The 22,709-nt window shown below is 41.8% G+C and overlaps 1 protein-coding gene across 1 annotated transcript in view; it reads right to left on the bottom strand.

The window, feature by feature from the left end:
- FLT1 (fms related tyrosine kinase 1) overlaps positions 1-22,709 on the bottom strand; it is a 101,501-nt gene that overhangs the window by 58,471 nt on the left and 20,321 nt on the right. Inside the window, 4 exon segments of the mRNA XM_009290222.1 lie at positions 4,236-4,350; positions 19,166-19,325; positions 19,737-19,906; positions 21,914-22,031. Coding sequence (XP_009288497.1) covers positions 4,236-4,350; positions 19,166-19,325; positions 19,737-19,906; positions 21,914-22,031 — 563 coding nt within the window.

The raw sequence follows: 22,709 nt of genomic DNA, 5'->3' as shown, positions 1-22,709 counted from the left end.
ACATGCATCCTCACCTCATCAGTAATGAGGTAATGACATGGAAGAGAGCTAGAGGTTTAGGGCTTGGCATAGAAGATGCAGGAGAGATGGACCCCTCCTATTTTGCATGGTCACACCTTATCAGTCATATCCAAGAAGGATTGACTCTTCTGACTATCTAGCACTCCACCTTTATGTTGGACAGTCACAGTTTTTAATACTACCCACAGCCAGCACATGTCAGGTTGACCCATCATTGCCAGCCAAACCAGAGATGGACAAGGGCGAGCCTAGGTTTGATCTTGCAGAATCCTGTTACAGGGTCATTACTTTCCATTTTCCCTGAAGTCAAGTGGCTTTGTCACTCACAAGGGATGGGACCACTAAAAACTTGTGTCAGTAAGGTATTTATGCAGTGGAAAACAAGGCCATACATATATACACACACACATGTATATATACACATACATATATGAATGATAAACCACAACTTCATGCATTACAATTCTTTATACACAGTTCCTGGAGGCGTGCACTGTGGCATGGACCCAGCTTTCATGGTACCTGTTACTGTCAGTGGGACCCCAACATTTGCTAGCAGCAGAGGGATGGGGCAGTCAGGGACTTTCTGTTCCATTTCAGGTTCTCAAGAATGTGGCTCTAGTAGGTTATCTCCCAAAAACAAGGGTGTTTTGTCCCTCCAACTTTTCCCTGTACTCAACTGTCCTCCTGTCTACTGTCTCCTTCCCTTGGATTTATCATCCTTACTTCTTGGCCAACACTTTCTCTCATCTGAACTCACCTTCTTAGTGCTCTTCTGTGCCTTCTCCATGCCCAGGATCTTTGTCCCCCTCCCCTGCAGCTCCCTGTCCCTTGTACACCTGTACAAGGAGTATTGACTCCTTCTTTCAAAGCTGTTGATAAACCAGTGTGTGCCTGCACACACAGGAGAGAACATATACCCAATATGTAGGCACTGATACCAATGAATACACTTGCTCTTTGTACTTCATTATTGCAGATCATTCACAGATTGACATTTTAATGAACACTGATCATGCTAAGAATAATAATAATCAGCATTAGCCCTGAGTTATACATAGCAGTTAGCTGTAGCTGGGAACACTGAGAAGTGATGGTTTTTAGCAGCTGAATGACAGGAGAGTGCCTGTGACCTGTTTACATGATAAGCCGAAGAATAGCTCAACTTTGTAGGAAGTCACTGAAATGTCCAACAAAATGAGAATGAAAACTTTGGGTGGGGGAATCAAATCACTTCAAGAGTTGTCTTATGATTAAGTATTATGGCTTATGTTACAAAGTTCTTCCATTATACCACTTGAGTTTCTCAATGTCCGTTTAGAGAGGCTTCAATGGAAATGTTACTAAAACACTGTTGTTGTCACGGTTTCTCTGTCACCAGAAGAATAATGTAGCACAGGCTTCCGGCATTACTTTAACCGTACAGACACAGGGCTTGAGGTTTTTCTAACTTTAAAAATATACTTGGGGCTACCTTGATAACCACAGACAAACAAACAACCAATCAACCTACCACAGCGAAAAGCCAAACTGGAGGGACTCAGATGTTGCACATACAGGAAATGGGTGGAACTGGCACAATGTCTTTAAGCAAGGTGAAAACAGCTACCTTGATTGCTAAAAGAAACCTTTTAACCATTCCTTGTTCATCTCTTCCCTTGATTACAATAATCTCATCCTGTGGTCACCCCCATTCCTCCTTTCATGCTAACCCAAATGTGCAACTTTTTTAGTTTCTTCATCCATTTCCTACTGCTTTGTCTCCTACATCTTTGTTGTTTCCATTGAGCTTTGAGATTGTTTTTACCATGCTTGCTATGCTTGGATGTGGAAGTGGGGTAGACGCTCTGTTTAGATAGCAGGACTCCATTGATGTGGAAGTGCCTCAGAGAGCTGTTCATAGCTGTCTGCAGTAGCAGAACTGCTCACAGTAGCAGTCCATCGGAGCCAGACACTTGGGATGACGTGCTGCATTCAGTGAGCTCAGTGCTATTAACAGTCTTACAATATCCCAGCAGATGAGGAAGGGTTTTGTCTGAACTGTGGCCCTTTGAGTTTGCACTGGGAGGCCAAGAATGACTCTTGGACTGCAAAGAGTGAAAAGCTATGGACTCCCACGGAAAAAAAAAAGAAAATCCTGGATGCTCTACAGCAGCTGTGTGTGCACAAATCATGCAACTTACAGCTTGGCCAGGAACCCAGGCTTAGAGAGCATTTTCTACTTACAATAGCAATCCAGCTGTGCTTGAAAAGCTATGGAAGAGCAGCAGAAATGAAGAAACCTTAGAAAAGCTGTGAAAAAGTAGAGCAAAGAGATTGTTTCGCTAACCTCCCCTTTCCCATAGGAAATTCCCAGGAGGAATAAAGCAATGCAAGGTAGACCTTTCTTAGATGAACTAAACAGCATGAAGACAAGGAATATGAAGGAGAACCACTAAGTTTCACTGCAAAACTTTCCATGTAACATGTGCAGAGACCATGCCTTGTTTCATTTCTGGGCACATTTTTAAAAAAGGGCTGCTTGCCAAAGACTTCAAACAAAACCTGCAGTTCTGCCGCAAGGACCCATTATTAGCATCTTTCTCCAGGGAGGAATTTATTTGCTGTTGACTGGAAGTTGCTTTGACATTTCAGCCACTCCTCTTCCGCTGTCTCCAAAACACATGGCACACAAGGAGAATGAGGTCTGGTCATTAGACAGCTCCTTCTGCACCCTGTGAGCAGGTAAGACTTCAACCATAGCATGGCTAGATCCCTTCTGGAAAGTAACTGGTTCTCATCATCTTTTGTTCTTCATTCCCCCTTTGGAATACTGTGTGTTCCTGTGCCTGAAATGATTTCCCTTTCCTCCTTCAAATCCCTCCTTGTGTCACGTTTTTATGTGCTTTCCTACGATAGTCTCCCCTAGGAAGCTGTTTGCTCCCATCTTTGCCTTGATCTTTAAGCACATAGAGGTGGCCAGCTAAATAGAGCAAATGCCTCACTGGGATCCAGCCCGTTCCCATGTGCTGGAACAGCGCCACGAACACCTGTGGTACTTTCTAAATAATACAACAGCAGGAGAAAATGCAGTCCAAGGCCTGATTCTTGGCTGCACGCAAAGCCCTATTTAATCTGTGGTTTGTGAGAGGGCCCTAACATGAGAGTAATTATGGTTTATATCCATTTTCACATGCAGAAGACTGAAGGCAGCCACAAAGGAAAGGAGATCTATATCCCCAGTGCCCTTAGAATTATAAAAAGCATTTCAGTGTGAAATGACAGGCCTAGAATAAGGTAGGCTTTAAAATTTATAATCTCTTCAGCCATTACTGCCACAAACCAAACCAGTCTGTGAAACCAGATGCTGTGACAGTGGCATGGCATTGTGCATCTTCGCCTGAGCTCCTCCATAGCACAGGCTACCCAACCACACCAAATCAATCTCATGTCTAACCCGGGGAAGTGCAGTTGATCTAGGGCATCCTTTAGGAAAACATCTTGATTTGAAGGTTTTAACTGATGGAGAATCCTCCATGCCCCTTGGCAAGTTAATCTCATTGGCTTTCTCTCCCACATTAGACACCAACAGATGACAGGCTTACTCGTCCTTCAGAAGTGCCTGCATCTCCCCATGGTCCCTAAAGGGGTGCTTGACTTGGACTAGACACAACATTTAGACAGTTAATGCAGCTGGGATGAATGCCACCATACTGTCTCTGACTGAGATCTCTCTTAAACTTTGCTTGTGTAATCTGGATTCATTTAGCCCTTTCAATTTTTTATTGCAAGAAAAGACCTGGTCATCTAATAATCTAGGACCACATCTGTGAATAAACTCTCTAATGAGAGTAAATTGTTTAATTCTCATAGGAAAAAACAACAGGAAATTGTGCAATGTCACAAAATGAAGCAAAGATGGCCTGGAATCCTGCCCCTGTGCTCCTGAGGTGCCCCATACTAAAGACCAGCTCTAAGAAAGCAGGTATGGTGAATCCCACCAATACACCCTCCTGGCATGTCACTTACCTTAATATGACTGCATGCAGAAATAAGTACATCTCTACATCTCAGCAGATAAATACCAAGTATGGAAGTCATTTGCATGTATGCAACTCTTCAAATCTGAACAATATAAAAAACTGGCTTCTTCATTGTTACCTTGATAACATCTTACAGTGCCTTTTCAACACATGCTGTCACACAGAAAGGTTATCTGCTCCTAGGAATCATACCTTATTTTTGCTCTCTATTACAGCTGTTCTCTCAGTGATGCTCTGGATCCTGTTTCCTATGTTGCTGCCAGCTTTCAGGATGAAAGTTCCTTCAGTATAAGAGCAAAAGCCATGCCTGAAGACAACAGAATTGAAGTTTTATTGATTTGGTGATAGACTGAAACATTCAACACATAAGACAAAACAATTTTTCTGGAAACAGTGATCAGTCAGAGAAACTGCAGGTGCTGTGATGACCAGGCAACTATAGTTATTTTCATAAAATCTTGAGGGTTGGAGCCTGATGATTGGATCCACTTCCACAGCCCCTCCTTGAATATTAGGTCTCTGGAGTCAATGTTAACATTTAACCCACTGTGGACATTCGCAAAACAAAGTTAAACAAAACTATACCTAATTGCCAAAGAGATTTAAATGTTCATTTCATCTGAAAAAATCAAAGTCATGTTAATGAATGGAAATCTCAGGGAAAAAATGTTTTTTGCCTTATGCAACAAATTGGCTTCTAATCAGAACATTCAGGTGTGGTCATGGTAGAGCTAATTTGTTTCCCAAAGCCTAATTTGGTACACATGGAAATAAACACACTGGAATGCTTCTTAAATGCTGCCTGTCCCTATTCTTCTTTCAGGATATCTAGTTTTGCTTTTCATCCAAAATTTACTTGTTGCTTGTTCAGTTCCATCTTCAACAGTAGAGCTTAACCCTTCAGCAGGGTCAAGATCTTTCAAATAAGATCTGTTCCTTTGATCTTCCATGGATTCGAAAGATAACGACTGTAGTATCTGTAATCAAATAGTTCTGACATGTATATCAGTTGTTTGGAGAAATGACCTTTAAAGCCCAGTGACTGGATAACAGCATGTGATGCAATCCTGACCAAAGAATGAGGTTCATTTCCCTTCAGCTAACTATGCAGTTTGCTTAAACTCTGTGTTGTTTATAATATCAATGGTACACTAACTTTACATGCTTGTTTTTAATTGTGCAGCTTTGCGTCAAACTGGCCAGTGTCTTAGCAGATATTACAGCTTAAAGAAATGATGATATGTAAACTAACTTGGGCTCTAATCATTAGCACGGATATATGATTGTCTGCCCAAACTTCTTAACATGCATTGAGAGGCTCAGTGAGCTGAAAAAGCTAAAAACCAGGAGCAGGCCATGGTCATTCATGTGTGGAGAGAGGACAGGGAGCAATAGCATGGCAAGAAAGTCCTATCTAGACAAACATTTATTCCAGACTCTGGTTTAAAAGCCAACTCCTAATACATGGTTGTTGAGGCCTGTGTGGATGAAAGACAGCTGCATTAAGACAGTTGATGCATTCAGATGGGAAAAAAATGGTAAAAATTGTTCAGAAAAGTAGATGCCATTTACTTTGCACATTTAATGCTTTAAGAAGTCTGGTTCTGTACCAAGACTAGAACACAGAAGACATGACAATGTTGGTAAGCTGATAGCATTTCCATGCCATAGCAGATACCAGAACTTATTTAATGATGCCACCACTGTAGGCACACAAACAGGCAGTATCAAAGGCACATCCTCGGGACTGGGTATTCGGGCAATCTCTGTACAGGAAGACGGAGACCCCAAAATCTCATTTCATCCACACTAAAAAATAATTTTTTAAATTTTTGTCCTTTCAAACAGATGGAAACTAGTATCTTTCCTCACAGAATGAATTTATGTTTCTTTGTTACAATGCTGAAAATTTGTGCTCTTTACTATAAAAGACCTTATAGAGACACATATTTTGGTAAAGGACAGAAAGAAGGTACAATGCATATTCAGAAGCTGCTTGTGCAGCTCTGAAAGGCATCTCCAATCTCCCTTCTTGCAGCTCTGGAGCCTCCAGACTTAGTTATTATTATACCTTTCCTCATAATTCCTTGAAAAAGACTATATATTGCAACGTCTTAGGGATGAGGACAGTGTTATGTCTTTGTTGATGCTTAGCACAATGGGGTGCTGATTACTCATTAATACCATAATATAAACCACCATCATAATTACAATAACATCACAATAACAAGAAAAACACATGTAAAACACTAGTTGAAATATTAGCCCTGGAGGCACATATGTGAACTCTACTGACTTCACATACCATACTATCTCCAAACAGCCGATTACAATGTTAATGCAATTATAGGAGAAAATCAAATACACTTAATAGCTGTTGTCCATGGTTTCAACAAAAAAGGATTCGCAATCGAGCTGAGAATACATTATCCAACAGCCCACGGTACACAGCGGGAGATGTAAGCGCTGTCGTACGTGCCACTTCGGCTCCACAGTCTGCTGGATCAGCAAACGTTTACAAATCAGTTGCAGCGCGGCTGCCAGGCAAAGTCTAGGGCAAGACTCAGACTCATCCCTTTGGATGCAGAACCAGATGCTTTCTCTCCTCAGCTGCCAAATGCTCTCGCTTTGACCTCAAATACACTAACACAGCTTAGGCACAGAGAACGTGAGCCAGCTCCAGCCTCCTGAGCTGGTTAGTCAGGTTAGTACTCGGTCATCCTTCCTCTTGCTGCTGCCAGTGGTGCCACGTGAAGCCACTGCTTAAGCCAGCAGCATCGGGTAGAGACAGGGAAGGGACAAGTGGGAGTAATTAAGAGTCCTGCCTCCTAACCTGACTTCAGCTCCTAACAGCAGGCATTTTGCAACAGAAAGAGAAAAGGCTCCGCTGAACTTAGATGTAGTCATCAAACCAAATGTTTCTGTTAAGTACAGATGCTTGGAAAGAGAGAAAAATGAAAATATAAAAATTTACTTTGGCCGGGACCAAAATACACAATCATATTCCCGTTAATTCAATTGATGTTTCGTTGCGTGTGTCCTCAGATAACATCAGCTATGTATTTTTATGCTTTGTAAAGAAATTACAAGTTACTTCAAACTACCCACTCAGTAAAACAGCAAGGGTATCCTATTTGTAGCAAGAACTGCCTGTGTTTGCAGGGAAATCCCACTGAATTTTGGATATCTGAATCTTACTCCAGATATCTCTGGAGCACATGAATTCCTGAAATGTTTTATTGTGGGATGAGCCTCATTGCTCTGCATCTTCAGGAAAGCTTACAGCAGGGTTACCACCAGGTTAATGAAAAAGCACACAGTGTGCACAGAGATTGATAAACAAGCTAATATCTGCCAGCACATTTCTAAGCACTTCTTACACTCGTTTCTCCGCAGATCCTTTCATGTTCCTACTTTGTGGGTGCAACTATGCACGTGTAGAGATCCTATATAATAAATGCTAAGGGGATGTGTGTACAAATGTATGTTTATAAACATTATGCAATCTCAGAGCAAGGTAATCAGGCTCGGCTGTCTTAGTCGAGTACTGGGAGAAGCAGAGCAATCAGGTTTCTCATCCCCTAAGTAGTTTTTTCCATGTGCCTGCGTGCGTGCTCGCATGTGCGTTGCCTGTGTGCACGCGCACACACACCCACACGCACAGGCACGCTTCGTCCTTTGTGTCGAGAGCCTGAGAAATAGGCTATTCCTTTGTAAAAACAGAAGCTGTCAAGTCTCCTGCGGGTTTTGAGAGAAGCCCAGCACGGGGGGAAGGAGGGGTGAGAGTGGCTTTGCTGGTGCTGGGGGCCAGGGGAAGCCGGCAGCACACGGCTGCCTGCGGCGCGGGGTGAGCTCCACCGGCAGACCTGCTCACCGCCCTTAGCTTTGGGAACTTACACTTCTTTGGAAGGGCTGGGGGGAGGTTTATGCAACCAGAAGTAAGTTCAGCTTTATAAAAGGTCTGTGATGTGCAGGGCTGGCACCGGCAGGGGCCCTAGAGAAGTGGCCTGGGGGAGGGGAACCAGCCTGCTTCTCAAGAATACATCAAGCCCATGAGGAAGCAGAGTGTGCCATGTTTGAAGATGCAAAGATAATCACAGTGCTGGGAACCGTCTTGTGTAGCGGAGGAAGCCAAACAACAAGAGGAAAGCAGCATATGCTCCTGATTTCGCACAGGAAGCTAGCAGCACCTCCTGCCAAAGTGAGATAAGAAAACTCCCATGGCCTATTCTGGACAAGGCCATGGTTATCAACCTTAGCTTCACACTGTCCTCACTCTGCTCTGCAGCCTGCTCCCTTTCCTAATGAGTTTCAGAGCCCTCACCTCTATTAGCATACAGCATGCCAAGCACAATAGCGTGGTATATTTATAACTATCGACGGGGAAAAGTTTCCAGGGTAAGAGTGTACTTCATGTCATCTTGATGTATTTCACTGAAATCAAACTACAAACCAGCTCCAAGCTAAAGTCCTGCCTATGAAACTACTGGTCTCAGAAGAAAAGTGGTTTTGTTATCATCCCAGTGATTTATAGTGGAGCGTAGGAGCTGAGGTAAAGGATTTGTCTGCTTCTTCACAGGACAGATTTGACTCTCTGTATGATAGACAGTCCTAAATGAAAGCCCTAGACCCAGCTTGTGTCCAGACACATCTATCTTCCCCATCGCGGAGACAGTTCTGCAATTTGCAGTTCAAGTAGTACAGTGACAAATACCACGGAAGAGCCTCAATCCCCATATCAGTTGGAAAAATACTCATCTTCTGTCTTCTCATCTTCTCAGCTCCTCCCTCCCAAATCCTCCTGTGTGATGCCCAGAGGCCACTGCAATCTTTCCCTCCTGTAACATCCCATTGAATTCTCTAAGCATTCCTCTTGGCAAAGCCACTGGCAGCCTCAATCACACTCTTGTTCACTGAGGTAGTATTTGGCAATTGCACCAGTACTAGGAGCAAGAGGAAGCCATCCTGCCAGTGATAGTGACCATTTTTGAGAGTGATTAACGGCAGGCACAATATTTTTCTCAGCATCTATCCTTTTTTTAGGGCAGCAATCAATTCCTAGCAGCATCGGGGCAATGTTATTACAAATTCAAGTTGGGCTGACTCACGTCTTTCAAGAAGCAGTGGTGACGACACTAACTTTAAGACAGGAACTCTGGAAATTCCTGGAATTGTAAAGAATATATAGGAATTGTTTTCCACTTGGAAGTTATAAAAAAAAATCTGAATGACACGGGCCTCGCCTGCTCCACGCCTCAGCATCCAGTGCCGTGCAATTGGTAGTGCAAAGCTGGCATAGCCACGTGTCCTGGGGAATATTGAGTCGATTTGAGGCAGGAAACAGAGAGGGAAATAGTAGCAGGGAGCATGTACAGGTTGTGAAACGTGCTTAATGGGGGTGGAGGGGGAGAACGTGTGCTGGCCCCCTGCCAGCATGCTCCACGAGCTTTGGCTGTAACACTATAATGCGCTTGTCCATTAAGGAACTATGGTCCAAGCGTTCGCGCTCTAGGTCAAAAATAATCGGTTAGAGGTCGAAATGCCAGCCCCACTGCATTTAGTGGCAAAGCTTCAGCCAGCTGGGAGCTCATCCCAAGCACCCTCCCCGATACACACACTCACACAGAGTACATGGGTTAGTGGGGCTAGCAGGAAATCTTCTACAAATAGTAGGAGTTAGATACGGTTTACATCATATATTGTAGTTTGTTTATTTATATTTATTTAGGAACTTAGTAAGGAACGCCAAACAAGAAATCCTGGTGAGAGTGGTGCAGGTTCCTCCTCTGCATGTCTCATTCTTCAGCCCCTCGCCTCTCTGCTCTCACTAGCACTGGTCCCTACTGCTGCCCATTACATTTGCCCATCACGAACAGATGGAACATCACCAACCCATCTCACTTCAGACACGCTCACGACTCCCAGAGAATAGCAACTCTCCATCGCCACTCCTCACCCTTGGTCTCCAGCGTGGGGGTGAACTTGTGACCAAGTACACTGAACACTATTAGCTGTGCTGAAAAGTTATTCACTGCCAAAATGCAGGAGCATTTCTCAATGGCCTCAATGCATTAGGCTGGTTGGGGCCCTGGTGCACTGCTCAGTTGCCAGAGTGAGGATTGAGTTGTTTTCTGTTTTGTAGGATGCTCTGTGGCCCCACTTAGAGGGAAAGTGCATTCTCTAGGGGAGGTCCCCAATATCCTGAATGCCTCATCCTCCTGGTAAGCATCTTTGAAAACAGTAGGGTATATGACATTCATGGTCTTGTTGCACATCATCATGGCTCTATGGAAAAAGAAAGTGTTTGACAGCTGCACGCTGCCTTTCCTGCACGCAACCAGATAAATGGATAGTGTTTCCCTTCCACGGTCATCCTTTCCAAACATTATGGCTTGCTGTGAACTACCCCAGTATGCTACAACAGAAAGCTGATTGATCTGAACTATCTCAAAAGACACAGTAAGATCAACAGCAGTCTTACCTATCCCACCTTTCAACCCTTTATCAGCCCACCCTCACATTTCCACAGGAAAAAAAAAAAATCACTTCTACATCTGCACACCTGAGCACCGTGCAACACCAGCTATTCACAACAAAAAAAGCAAATGCCTGAGGCTGAGGGTCGCCGAAAAACACATTTTGCTTCCAACTTCTTTGCCAGTACTTAAGACCCCCAGCCATCAGGGAATATAACAGCATTTGAAGGTAATTTTTCAGATTTTTGCACATCCTGAGTTGACCTGAAATTTTCTCACCTTGAGTTGGTTATTAGATAAATATATTTTGCTTCTTGACCCTGTTTCCTGCTTCACACTGCTTAACATTCTTCACGGACACAGAATACCATCACATTTCAGCCAATCCTTCCTTCCTTCCTTCTTATCCGCCCCCTTTCCCTCCTTTGCTAGACTGTAATCGTTCATCTCCCATGTGGTCACCGTGACTCAGCCTCCACTTTCTCTCTCTGAGTGCGCCAACCATGTCCTCTGCACAGGAGCTGAATGTTGGCTGGAACTACAGACTTATCACTCAAAGCATGAGGTTTCCACAAGCACCTAGAACTTCTTGCTGGGGAAAAGTATTTTATTTTAATAGTCTGTGTGGTACTGAAAGGAAGAGGTGTTTTCTGATCTGGTTGAGCAGTCAGAAACCTAAAGAGAAAGACCATGAAGCCTCTACATGCAATGTCCACTCCTACTCTCTGTTTCTTCTATTTCCAAATAAGCTCCCTACATATAAAGTCCAAGATATTGTTCAGACCCTTCCAGCATAAGTTATTTTCCATGCACAAGTCACTCCTAACAGCTCACTTGACTTCTAGACATAACCTCACACCTACAGCCTTCCAAGATCCAGATATCCCTTCCTTCTCATAATGCCGAAATCCCCTTGCTTTGCTGTCCTGACTTGGCTCTATTTACACAGTCCTTCTTAATACTCCCTATCTTGCTAACAAGCTGGAAGCACAACTAACACCCTTTCCATTTTCCTGTGATCGGCAGAGGAGGTGAAAGAGCTATTGCTGCACTGAGGTTGTGTTTTTCAAGATGGTTTGTTTTCAGTTTCACTGCAAGTAGGGGTCTGAGAGCAACTCTGGGCTGACTGGAGTGAGGGACTGGAAGTGCAGGCAGAAAACAAGGAAGGGATGAGAAAGAATGGAGGGAAACATTTTTAAGGAGAGAGGGGAGTTGATTAGAGGGAAAACAGGAAGAGAAAATACTGACAGACGTGGATATAAGACCAAGGATCCATCTACCCCATATCCTGTCTCAACAATGACCATAAGCAGATGGTTTTGGATGAGTAAGAGCTGGACTAACTTCAGATACTTCCTCCTAATACTCCCCCAGTCACCAATTATCAGCCCAAGAGCTTCCCACAACAGAGGTCGTTTCTACACTTCAGTGGATTTCTCTTCCAAGACTTTGTGCAAATTTTTCAAACCCCCAAAATCCTCTAGCAAGGAGTTTCACAGATCTGCTACCCGCTGCATGAAGAGCCATCTCCTTTTTCTGTTCCAAATTGCACTCCTCCTGGCTTCATTTAACAGCCCCTACTTCCTGAACTGGAAAAGACCTACACAACTGATCCTCAGACATCTACAGACTCGTGAAGGACACAGATCTCTGTTGTGTAGCCCGCCAAGTCACCTCTTTTTCAGTCTGCAGAGCCTTGACCTCCCTTCCTTACTCTTCCCTCACACATTCCTCTCATTCCCTGAAATTCCTTTGATCCTTTTTGTTGCCCCTCCTGGTGTGCCTCCCAGTTTGGCTGCATCCTTTGAGATGAAAGGATCAGAAATGGTCATAGTATAAAAGATGTTGGTAATTTATGGATTTATGTAGAGTTATCATGATGTTCTCTATTTTGTTCTTTATTTCTTTCCTGGTAATTCCTAACACTTGATTTGCTTTTTGAGCTGCTCCTGATAGTGATCGCTTTCACAAACCTGTGTATCACAACGCTCAGATCTCTCTTTGTGGTAGTAATGGTCAGCCAACAGCCTTTTTACGCTTACAGTTTACATGTGAAAGTCAGATTGGTTTTTCCTATGTACATCATGCATATTTATCTTCAGTGAATTTCATCTGCCACTTTATCACTCAAATACCCAGATTCATATAGTTCTGCATTTCTTCACAGTCAGCCCTTATCCTTACAAATCTGAATAACTTAGTATCATCAGCAAGCTCTGTCACCTCCTTACCACCTTTTCCAGGTTATTTCTGAACATGCTGACAAGTACAGACCCCAGCACCAGCTCCTGAAAAACTTCACTGGTCACCTCCCTTCACTGCAAGAACTGGCTGTTCCCTCTTAACCTCTGTTTTCTATTTTTTAACTGAATATTTTTTTATGAGCATGATCTTACCTCATATGCCGTGTCTGTTCAAAGCCTTCTGCAAAGGCCTTTTGAAAGGCGTACACGTAAAAGGAAAAAGGATGCTAACTAAAGTTTGTATATTTTTGTAAAAGGTGTACTCAATCCAGTAATAGTACTCCATTCATAATCACTCCTAAGCACACAGAGAGTTTGACCTGGGGCCTTCCTTTGGCCAAGAGCCCCTGCTAGTGCAGGGGCAGGTTTCTGGCTACGGGCTGGGACACCGCCAGTGTCCGGGGCCTCGCTCACGACGTGCAGTCCCCACGTACAGCCCGTCACGTGCTTTAGTTGCTATGAGCTGGGCCACAGTGAGGAAAAGATCAAGCAATAACGTCCAACTGCCTGCATGACCCTTACGTGTTCTTCCTTAAGATTGGGTGTCAGACTGTCTGTAGTAAAGCAAAGAGACCACCCTGTGAAGGCACCAAGAGGAAAAAAAGAAACTGGGGGAAAAAAACAAGGAACAGCAAGTGAAAAAAAGCTAGGAGGGCGAGGACTAAAAGTATGATACTAAGCAGAGCACTCCTGACCATCTGGGTGTTACTGTAGTCCTTATGTTTTAGGTTTGATCAATGACCAATTAAAAAAATTACTTGGGCAACATAATGCATTTTGGTTTAAAGCATTTTGGAAATAGACTTGGAAAACTTTGATTTAAAGTGATTTGAAAACTAGCAATACCGAAATTTGAAAGCTTAAGCTTCTGGTTCAGCTAAGACCCACAGTGAAACCTTTTACAGTTTGCAGAATAAATTCATCACTGTGTTACCCTGAGGACAGACTGAGGCAAACTGTACTCAGTGTATAGCAGGTATTTGTTAAGCTTATTTATCTATATGTATATGCCAGGTCTGATTCATACGGCATTTTGTAAGTAAAATATTAAAACATATAAAAAAAGTTTCCAGAATACTGACTGAGGACAAGGATACAGTCCGACTAGCTGTTTTCAGAGGATTGACTTTTGGCTCACAGTGGAAGAGCAGAATGAGATGCTTCAGCACATTGCTTGTTCAGGCTGAAGCAGATCAGATGCTGTTTCATTTCTTTCTTTCTTTTGGCTTCAAATTCTCTGCAAGTCCATGCTGCCGCAATGTATACTCACGTCTGTTCCTCTGCATTTTTTGAAAGGTATGTGAAGAACACAGGGTCTGATTTTTATCTATGATAATCTATTTCCCCAACCATAGCAAAATAAGGTAATAGCTAGTATATTTTTTTCATGTACCTATTTTAAGTACCTTTACATTACTAGACCACTGCAAGAGGATTTTCTTGTAATAGAGAGTGGAAGGCACAAAGGCCACCAGCCAGATCCTCAGCCAGTGTGAATTTAGAGCTGAGGATCTGGCCACATGTCAAATTAAACAAAGGCATTTTTGAACTACCTGTTTATTAATGGCATCTGACCTACTTTTACCAGCTCTAAGGACTCAGACTTCCCCTTCCCGAAAATAGAAGGTGGCATGGGGAACAAAAACAGTCGCTGTGGACAAACTAATGGGCATCAATGTTTGCAGACATCCAACAATTAAATTTGGGTGGTTCAGTACATTTCTAATTAAGTACAATTAACATTTGTTCTTTACTTGTTCATTTTACATACCTCACTGATGTTCCAAATCTGGTTTCCCCTGATAATCTGAGTGCATCCTAATGATTCTGCCTTTCAATCCCTTATTAATACACTGACATAAACAATGCAGAAATGCAATTAGACTGCTATGAACACATGGCCTGCCTCCTCTTTCACGGAAGCTGGTGGGAGTCTGGCCGTGCACTTTCCTTACAGTAGTTTCAGGCTTTCTATATCTCTGCAGAAGTTTCAAGGAAAACCTCTAGTTTTTGCCTTGCTGAGATCCACAACATGTTCCTCTTCCTCCCTGTGCGGTGCTGGAGAGCTATTTCTGTAGAAAATCATTCACGTGACCCTACCTTCACACTGCAGACAAGCCTCGAAGGGAGGTAATATTCCCTTCTTATCACTCTGTGCTAAACCAGTAGTGATTCCACTGAGGAGCATGTACCCACATCAGAGTGTTACAAACGTTGTGGTTTGCTGAGATTGGCTCTTTGGCAGTAGTACCAGCTTAGGCATTGCTGCACAGCCCTGGTCCCTTGTGCCTGTTTTTGTCCTCAACTTCAGATATTCAGCCCCTTCATTCCCAATCTCACCATTCAGGTGGTTTTACCACGAAAAATAGTTCATATCCTGACACTACAGTCAAGGGGGCAGAGAATCAGGTACCAGTTTTTCCAATGACTTTGTTTTTGTAGGCATCTCCACAATACCGTCATGCTTCTCTCTCCCTCATGTGCACACACACAGAGAAAAAAACAAAAGCAAAAAAATGCAGACTGATGTGATGGCAGGGCTGTAAAAGAATAATCTGATATTCGGTTTGAGGCTAAACAAAACTGATAGCTCAAGGAGAGAGGGAGGCAGCAAGGTGGTGGGAAAGTTGGAACACTCAAAGTAAAATTTCAGTGTTGCATCTGTTTGCAGTTTCTAAAGGGCTGATTGGTCAAACCTTGGGCAAAGCACAATGAAGATCTCTCTTGAACTGCCCACATGGAAACGTCCAGAGAGAGAAACTGCCCCCAAATGACACTACACAACCACTGAGGAAACCAGTGCTTCCACTGAGCAATATCAGCATCCCACGTGCCTTTCTTGGCAATCTCTGCCAGACCAGTTTAAGATAAACACAAATCTGCTGAAGAGATTCAGGTCAAGAACCATTAACATCAAGCATGCTCCCGGCATGCAGACGCTCATTCTGCAGCCTCAGAGCTGATGAGTTTTAGGTGGAGCCCAGCCTGGCTGGCTCCAGAGACCCTTGGCAAGCCCTGCCACTGGCTGCCCCTCTGCTGAGAACCCAACCTGAGCAAAAATGAGGCCAGAAAGAACAACTCCAGGGTGGTAGGAAAGAGGCCAAGGAGGCTGATGGACACAGCGGGACAAGCGTCCCACAGGCTGCCTTCTGCTGTATCCACTGAGCAACTGGGGGCTGCCCAGCCTGGGAATGTATGTGTCTGATTAATCTGTACTTAATCTGTACTCCAGATTCAGCTGGAGTAAGATAGCACTGGAAAAGAAGTTTCTCAGTCATTTAAGAAAGACTAACCGTTAATTTTTTTAATTGCATTTTATTTTAACTCTCATTGCATCTTCTACTGTCTTTTGCCTGCCATCTCTGAATTTACTAGCTCTGCATAAGCTTTAAAAAAAACCTCAGAACATCACTTTTTGCCCCAGGCAGTTTTTCTTGACTCTTCTATGTTTCCTTGCTGGGGTGAACATAGGAAGAGAATCTTTCCACCTACCCATCTAGTTAGCTAGCTAGCTAACAAAAGGTTATTTAATGGCAACAGAGTTAGTTTAAGCAGAAGTAATTTTAACAGAAAATAAAGGACAAGGAATTTTAATGATGTTGATCTCTCCACATTCCAAAAAGTAAAATTTGTTGAGCAATTTTACAGTTGTTGGTTTTTTTTAATTTGCTACCAGGAAACTATGGAAATCAGAAGGAGTAACAGGCTGGCCTCCTGTTACTGGCCTGAATGACGTAGAGAGGAGAGTTATGCAAATCGATTGTATTAATCACAAAGCATTAAAATATATCTGCATTTTATTTAAAAGCAATGGAATCCACTGAGGTATTTTTAGATTTTTGAAACAGAAATACTGTCTGGAACAGAAATTGAAAGAAGCAGCCAGATAACCTAATGGTTTCTATTAAGGAGCCCATAGGCGACAGTCCTTCAAAAAGAAAACCATTTTATTTATGCTCTATGCATCATTCCCCAGCTTGTAGTGATAGTAAGTACTCAAGTGATGTAAAGTTAAGCACATACATAAATCTTGAAGCAAACGGATCTGTGCACCGCAAGGCCTTTGCAGCAACGGCATCTTTTTACTCAGAGTGTGCGCTCTGTCCCGTGGCATGGGACTGAGAAACTTGATGAGAATCCCTACTGCCTACACTGAATAATGGTAACCTGTGGGGGTTTATCAACTTAAGGTACAAGGTACATCTGTGCACTACTTAAGCACAAATAGAGTAATATTTTAGCCTTGGAAACCTAACATTGGTCAGGTAAATCCAAAGAAATGTTGTAATGGCAGAATAAGATACATTTTTTACCTGCTGCACAAGTACACACACCTTAAATCTGTTGTTTAGGCAAACCTCCCCTCACACAGAGAGGAAAGCATAGTGAAATAGGTGGGATTAAAGGGTTCTCCAGTTCTTCAGGGAGAACACCTGAACTGGCACAGACATCAGCCTGAGCAAGGCGTGCTAACTGCCAAGGTAGTCCAACCTGCTCCCTTCCTGGAGCAGGAGACAAAATGTAATTATTCAGGTATTTCTGCCTTTCTGCGATAGTTAATTGTCACCGTATTATTCAGAGGGAGCCACTCCACTCCTCTTAGGCAAAGCATTAAAAATGGTGTTCTCCAGACTACTTCTTCAATGAGTATTTAAAGGAGAAGGAAGGGGAGGGGGTTAAAGGGAATTGTCACAGAACAATTATGAAGGCAATTTGGAAGCAAGTCTGGAAACAACCTTGTAACAGAGCCAATAGCCGATTCAAATTGTTACATTTCTCCCTTGATCACCTGCTCAAACACACTTCTAATTAGCATTTAATTGAGTCTACAGTTTAGCACATTATTAAACACCTGCTTGCGGATATTAATTTCTAATGACACGCTCTCCTGTGCGGTAGTGCAGATCTGTGCTTCTTAACAGAAGGAAATATTTGACAATGGACTAGCACCACCCCAGCTCCCAAACAAGAACCAACTGTTTTGTCAGTGCCGCACCGTGATTTCAATCCAGAGTGTGCCTAGATGTATAAACACTTGAAAGAAACTAAAAGATTGAAGATTTTAATATACGCCTTTCACAGGGTTTCTTTACTTAAAAGACGTTGTGATTTCTTTTCTCTTACACCTTGCACCTATAAGCAAAAATAACTACTCAGAATTTTGCAACTTGTCTCCTTCAAAGGTAACATAACAGATAGAGGAAATACAGCCCTCACCTGTCCTCGAAATGGAGAATTTCAGGTTATACCTATTCCAGCAAAAGGAGAGATGGCTAGTGCCACCTCTTGGTGAGAAGGGCACAGAAAGCCACCCATTTGCATAATCCCAAAGCAAGGCGTAACTGGAAAAACCATGTGTGCTTCTAGGAAGTGCTGACCACTCTCTCACTGATCACAAAGCACTTACAAGACACCTCATTCAATTAAATAGGACAAACATCTCATTTCAAATTAAGGGTGCTTGTATCCCTGCAGTTAAGCATGTGCTTAAATGTTTGGCTAGATTTGCACTAAACCAATGAAAGCGTTAGAGAAGTTAAATCCTACATAAAATAATTAACTTCAACTGAAACGGAGAAAATGTTGGTTCCTAAACTTTTATTAGTTTTTTAAATATCTTCGTTGTGCTGTGATCCAAATACTTTGCATGTTTGAACCCTCCAATAGTAGCTTAATGCTAATGCCGTTGTGGAGGTTGAGTGTTAATCATTAAGACTGTGTCAGATTTCATGATTTGGGAAGAGCTTGGGATAAATGAGTCAACACACAAACTTGTAATCATAAGAAACAGAGTCCAAAAGAAAGCTTAAATATAAAAGAGGATTAGTTAAGCGCCACATCAGCATCAAGTAAGCTTGTATAGTGCCATTTATATTTTACCATGTTGAGATATCATCTGGAGAATGCCGAGCACATTTGGCTTGCTGAACTGAATCTATGAGTCAACATATCGTAACAGAGATTTGACCTTCATAATGGAAAAAGTCTTTAAGATTATTTCTGTTGAATTACAAAAGAAGCCACACGGGAATCACTGTGCATGGAGGAAAGCATGGAAATACCCTCTGTGAGAAAACTTTGCAAGACATTGTCTGTAAGGCTTCCCTCATAAAAATTAAAAAGCAATTATTGCCTCTGGACGTCGCATGCATGAATAGTAGTGAACTGTAAATAAACCTAAGTAGCAATACAAAATAACAACTCTGCCCTCCATTTTCAAATAATGATGCAGAAAAAATTGCATTGTGCCTACATGTTTACTAAAAAAATACATTGATTAAAAGTATATAAACTCTACTAACTAAGCAATGGTCATGGCAAGATTTATTCTTGTAAAAAGGTAAATATTTAAATGCAATAGTAAGGGAAGACATGCTAAATAGAAGTAAGGAAGCTGTCCTACCTTGTTTTAGAATGGTTTTGTCTACAGGGATACCACATCCATGTAATTTTAGGCTGAGGAATACCATACACAGTGCATGTCAGCACTTGTTTGCTGCTCAGTAAATACAGATTGGGATCATGGAATGATGACACAGCATTTTCGTATATCTGGGGTTTCACTGTAAAGGGTAAAAATTGGAAAGCAATTAAAACCAGCTCATTTCCAATGTATTGCATGATCATGAAAATACTACATTCCTGCAGGGTGAGTAACAAGAAAAATCCCCAGGAGAACAAAGAAAAACAGCAGGCCTAAGTCAAGTCAGATGAGCAGTTAGTAACACATTTAAGTCATCAGGAACAAGTATGTGACCGTGGAAGACTGAAACCCTTCTAATGAAAAGCAGTGTCCGTCTTCTGATTCCAAGATGGGTCTGTCACCCCGCGTACAGGGCTTGGATTTGGGTCCATGAAAGTCAGTAAGAAAACCCACAATGACCTGAACTGTGCAAGATCAATGAAAATCTAGCTCAATGAAAACTTAGCATTTACATGTTCAGGACAAGTGTGGGAACATGCTGTAAACTTACCATTTACTCGAAGAGTGACTGTAAGATTCTTAGACAAGTTCCACTGCCGTATGCTCAATATAATAGTGTAGTTTCCAGCATCTTCCTCAGCAACATCCTTGATGATTAACGAATAGTCTTTAACCATGTACCGGGCACACTTTTCAGCAGCAGGTAGCCCATCTTTTAACCTGTTTAAAAGAATTCCGGAAATCAAAATTTTAAAAAAATAACGTTGCTTAAACTACCTGTGTTATTTCATTTCACAACATTTCTCAATTTTTGGGCAAGGATTGAATTTACAGTCTCAGATTCTGTTTACCGGAGGCTTATCCGTCCCTTACAAATAAGATTGCTGATATTTATAAAGCGCTTTTGGAGAATGGAGAATGAAGAAGACCATTCTATATATTAAAATTGATAAGGATCTGACAGGGCTCCATAGTATTTGAGAGTTGCTGAAAATTGCAACTGCCTCTGAAGATCCTGGTTTTCCATGCTGGTGCCACCATTTAGTCTAGAAGACAACCATTTTGGCTAAGAGTCATTCACACAAATAAAGTTTGTGTCATCCAGCACTGACCATTTCTTTATGACCTCAGAATACATCCTGGGACAAAGTATTACAGTAGCCTAAGCACAGCTGTGATTTTAGGAAGAGGAAGAGTAAGTAGATTAGATAAGCACTTAAGAATCAGATATCCTGCTATCAAGTGAATGTTTTTAAAGATAACAGAAAATCAACATAGAAAGTACTAACTGTTGCTCACACACAGATTCCTGAAGAAGCAGAACATTTTTCTTCAAAGTCTAAAATACAGCATAAAGCACATTTTAGTAGGCTGTTTTATGAAGGTTGATACAATGCTAGTAGAAGAGTGCAACAGTTTCACTATGATGATGGACTTGATTAAAATGATTTGCAGGTTTTAGTAAGTATTTACCGAAAACTCTTACAGTTAGTAGAGGAGCACTAAAAATTGGATCTAAGGACTATGGATTTAGGCATTTCACTGTATCTTCACTGTATTTTACAGAACCACAAAAATAGTTGAGGCTGAAAGGGCCTCTGGAGATCGCCTAGTCCAAGCCCCTGGTCAAAGCAAGGTCAGCAGGTTGCCCAAGACCATTTTCAGTCTGGTTTTGAATACCTCCGAGGATGGAGGCTCCACAGCCTCTCTGGACTACTTGTTCAGTGTTTGACCAACCTCACAGTGATAAATAAAAAAAATAAATAAAAATTCTTGTTTAAATGGATTTTTTTTTTTATTTCAGAATTTTTGGATCTATATGTGTAGTCAACAAGCCCAACCATTAAAGAAACAGAAAATACTGTATAAATGGCTAGCATCAGCTTCACTTTCACCTCTTAATTTTCCATGTGGAGCTATTAATGTAAGGGGTTTGTAAAACAAACCAAAATGTTTGGAGCAAAAATAATTTCTGGCTGTGAGTAACATGAACTCTCACTGTTCATGTATGTATGGTTTGTTTTCTTAATCAGTCTTGTCATAGACCCTTTGTTAAAGTGCAATGAATTGAGCCAGAGCTACTGGTATTTAAAATTATTTAAACAAAAAAAACTTGAGATCATGAGTAGATAACATTGTTTTGTATAAAAGTGGTTTGGGTTAATACAAAAAACTGTTCAAAAGATTTCTTAGCAAAGTATACGTGAGCCAAAGTGAAAGCTCCAGTCACCAAAGTAGATCTACAACGTGGAGATCACCATATAATAAAACTAACTTCCATTGCTTTTCTAATAGTGCATGCCTGTATGACTCAACTCAGTCAGTTATTTTAATGAAAGCCACCTTTTCTTTCTCCTACTGTCTGAAAAGTAAGTTCAGGTCTCATATCTAGGTCTGAGTGAAGTTGGATGCAACACTTCAGTCAAGGTTGGTAGAGATATTTAGCTGTAGTGTCCATTGATTTCAATAGGAGACATATCTAACATATTTGAGGATCTGAGCTTTAAACTTTCCAGACCTCCTTTTTTGCACTTGCAAAATGGAGATAATGTTCTCATAAATTGTTGAAACCCAGGACAACCCTGAAACTTCCAATAAAACTCCACAACTGTATTGTCTCCAGTTTGTTGCCATTTCAAGGGGTCTTATCTGAATGCTTTACCAAGATACTATTTTTCATCTAAGAAGAGGTCCAGTGTGCATATATGGAAGAAACAGTTGTCCTACCATATAACCTCTGGAGAAGGAAATGCCTTCACTTTCATTGACAAACGATAGGATTTTCTTCCAGCTACAGCCTCCAGCGCAGTTTTTCTTCGACGTTTCAAATTAATGAACATTTTATCTTAAAGAAAAGAAAAAGAGTACACCTATATTACTGATTTTTTCAGCCTGCAAAAACAGTTGCTCTACTAAAGAGAACAGGAAACCAAATAAAAATGATCTTTAATAATGTTGGTGTTCCCACATGGCAACACCAAGAATAAACCTCCTAAAGATCTAAAAAAAAAAAAAAAAAAATAGAGAAAAATACCACAAATATACAAGAAACTGACATACAGTTCCCAGGCCATGAATCTACCTGGAGAAGATATGCTCTAGCCAAAATTCATATTCTGCTTCAGTCAGAAAAAAGGGCACTGGTTTCAACACAAGAGAGAAGGTGATTTGTGGTATATGGGAAGCTGAACTAGATGAGCAGATGACCACTCCCCCCTAAAGGCAAGAATCACTGAATGTTCCAAGAGAAAATATGCTGCCAGAGAGGATTTAAGGGACCTTCAGAGAAACAGCAAAGGAAAAGGCAGAAACTTTCTGTATCATTGGTAAACAGCTGTTTCATCAAACAAACAAATCTTTATCACTTCACTGGAACAATCTCAACCTGCTGGAATTTATTCTTTTCCAGTTGTACTGCCCCATATTTCAAACTCTCTGGCAAGTTGATGGGTTTAACCAGAGGCAATAAAACAGAATATTAGTACAATATATTGAAAATTCTCCCCCCCCCCCCCCCCTCTGC

Source organism: Aptenodytes forsteri, unplaced genomic scaffold (genome assembly GCF_000699145.1).
Source record: "Aptenodytes forsteri isolate BGI_AS27 unplaced genomic scaffold, ASM69914v1 Scaffold155, whole genome shotgun sequence".
In the NCBI taxonomy this organism is placed as follows: domain Eukaryota; kingdom Metazoa; phylum Chordata; class Aves; order Sphenisciformes; family Spheniscidae; genus Aptenodytes; species Aptenodytes forsteri.
The sequence above is the reverse complement of the archived record's forward strand: the minus strand, read 5'-3'. Positions and strand labels throughout refer to the sequence as shown.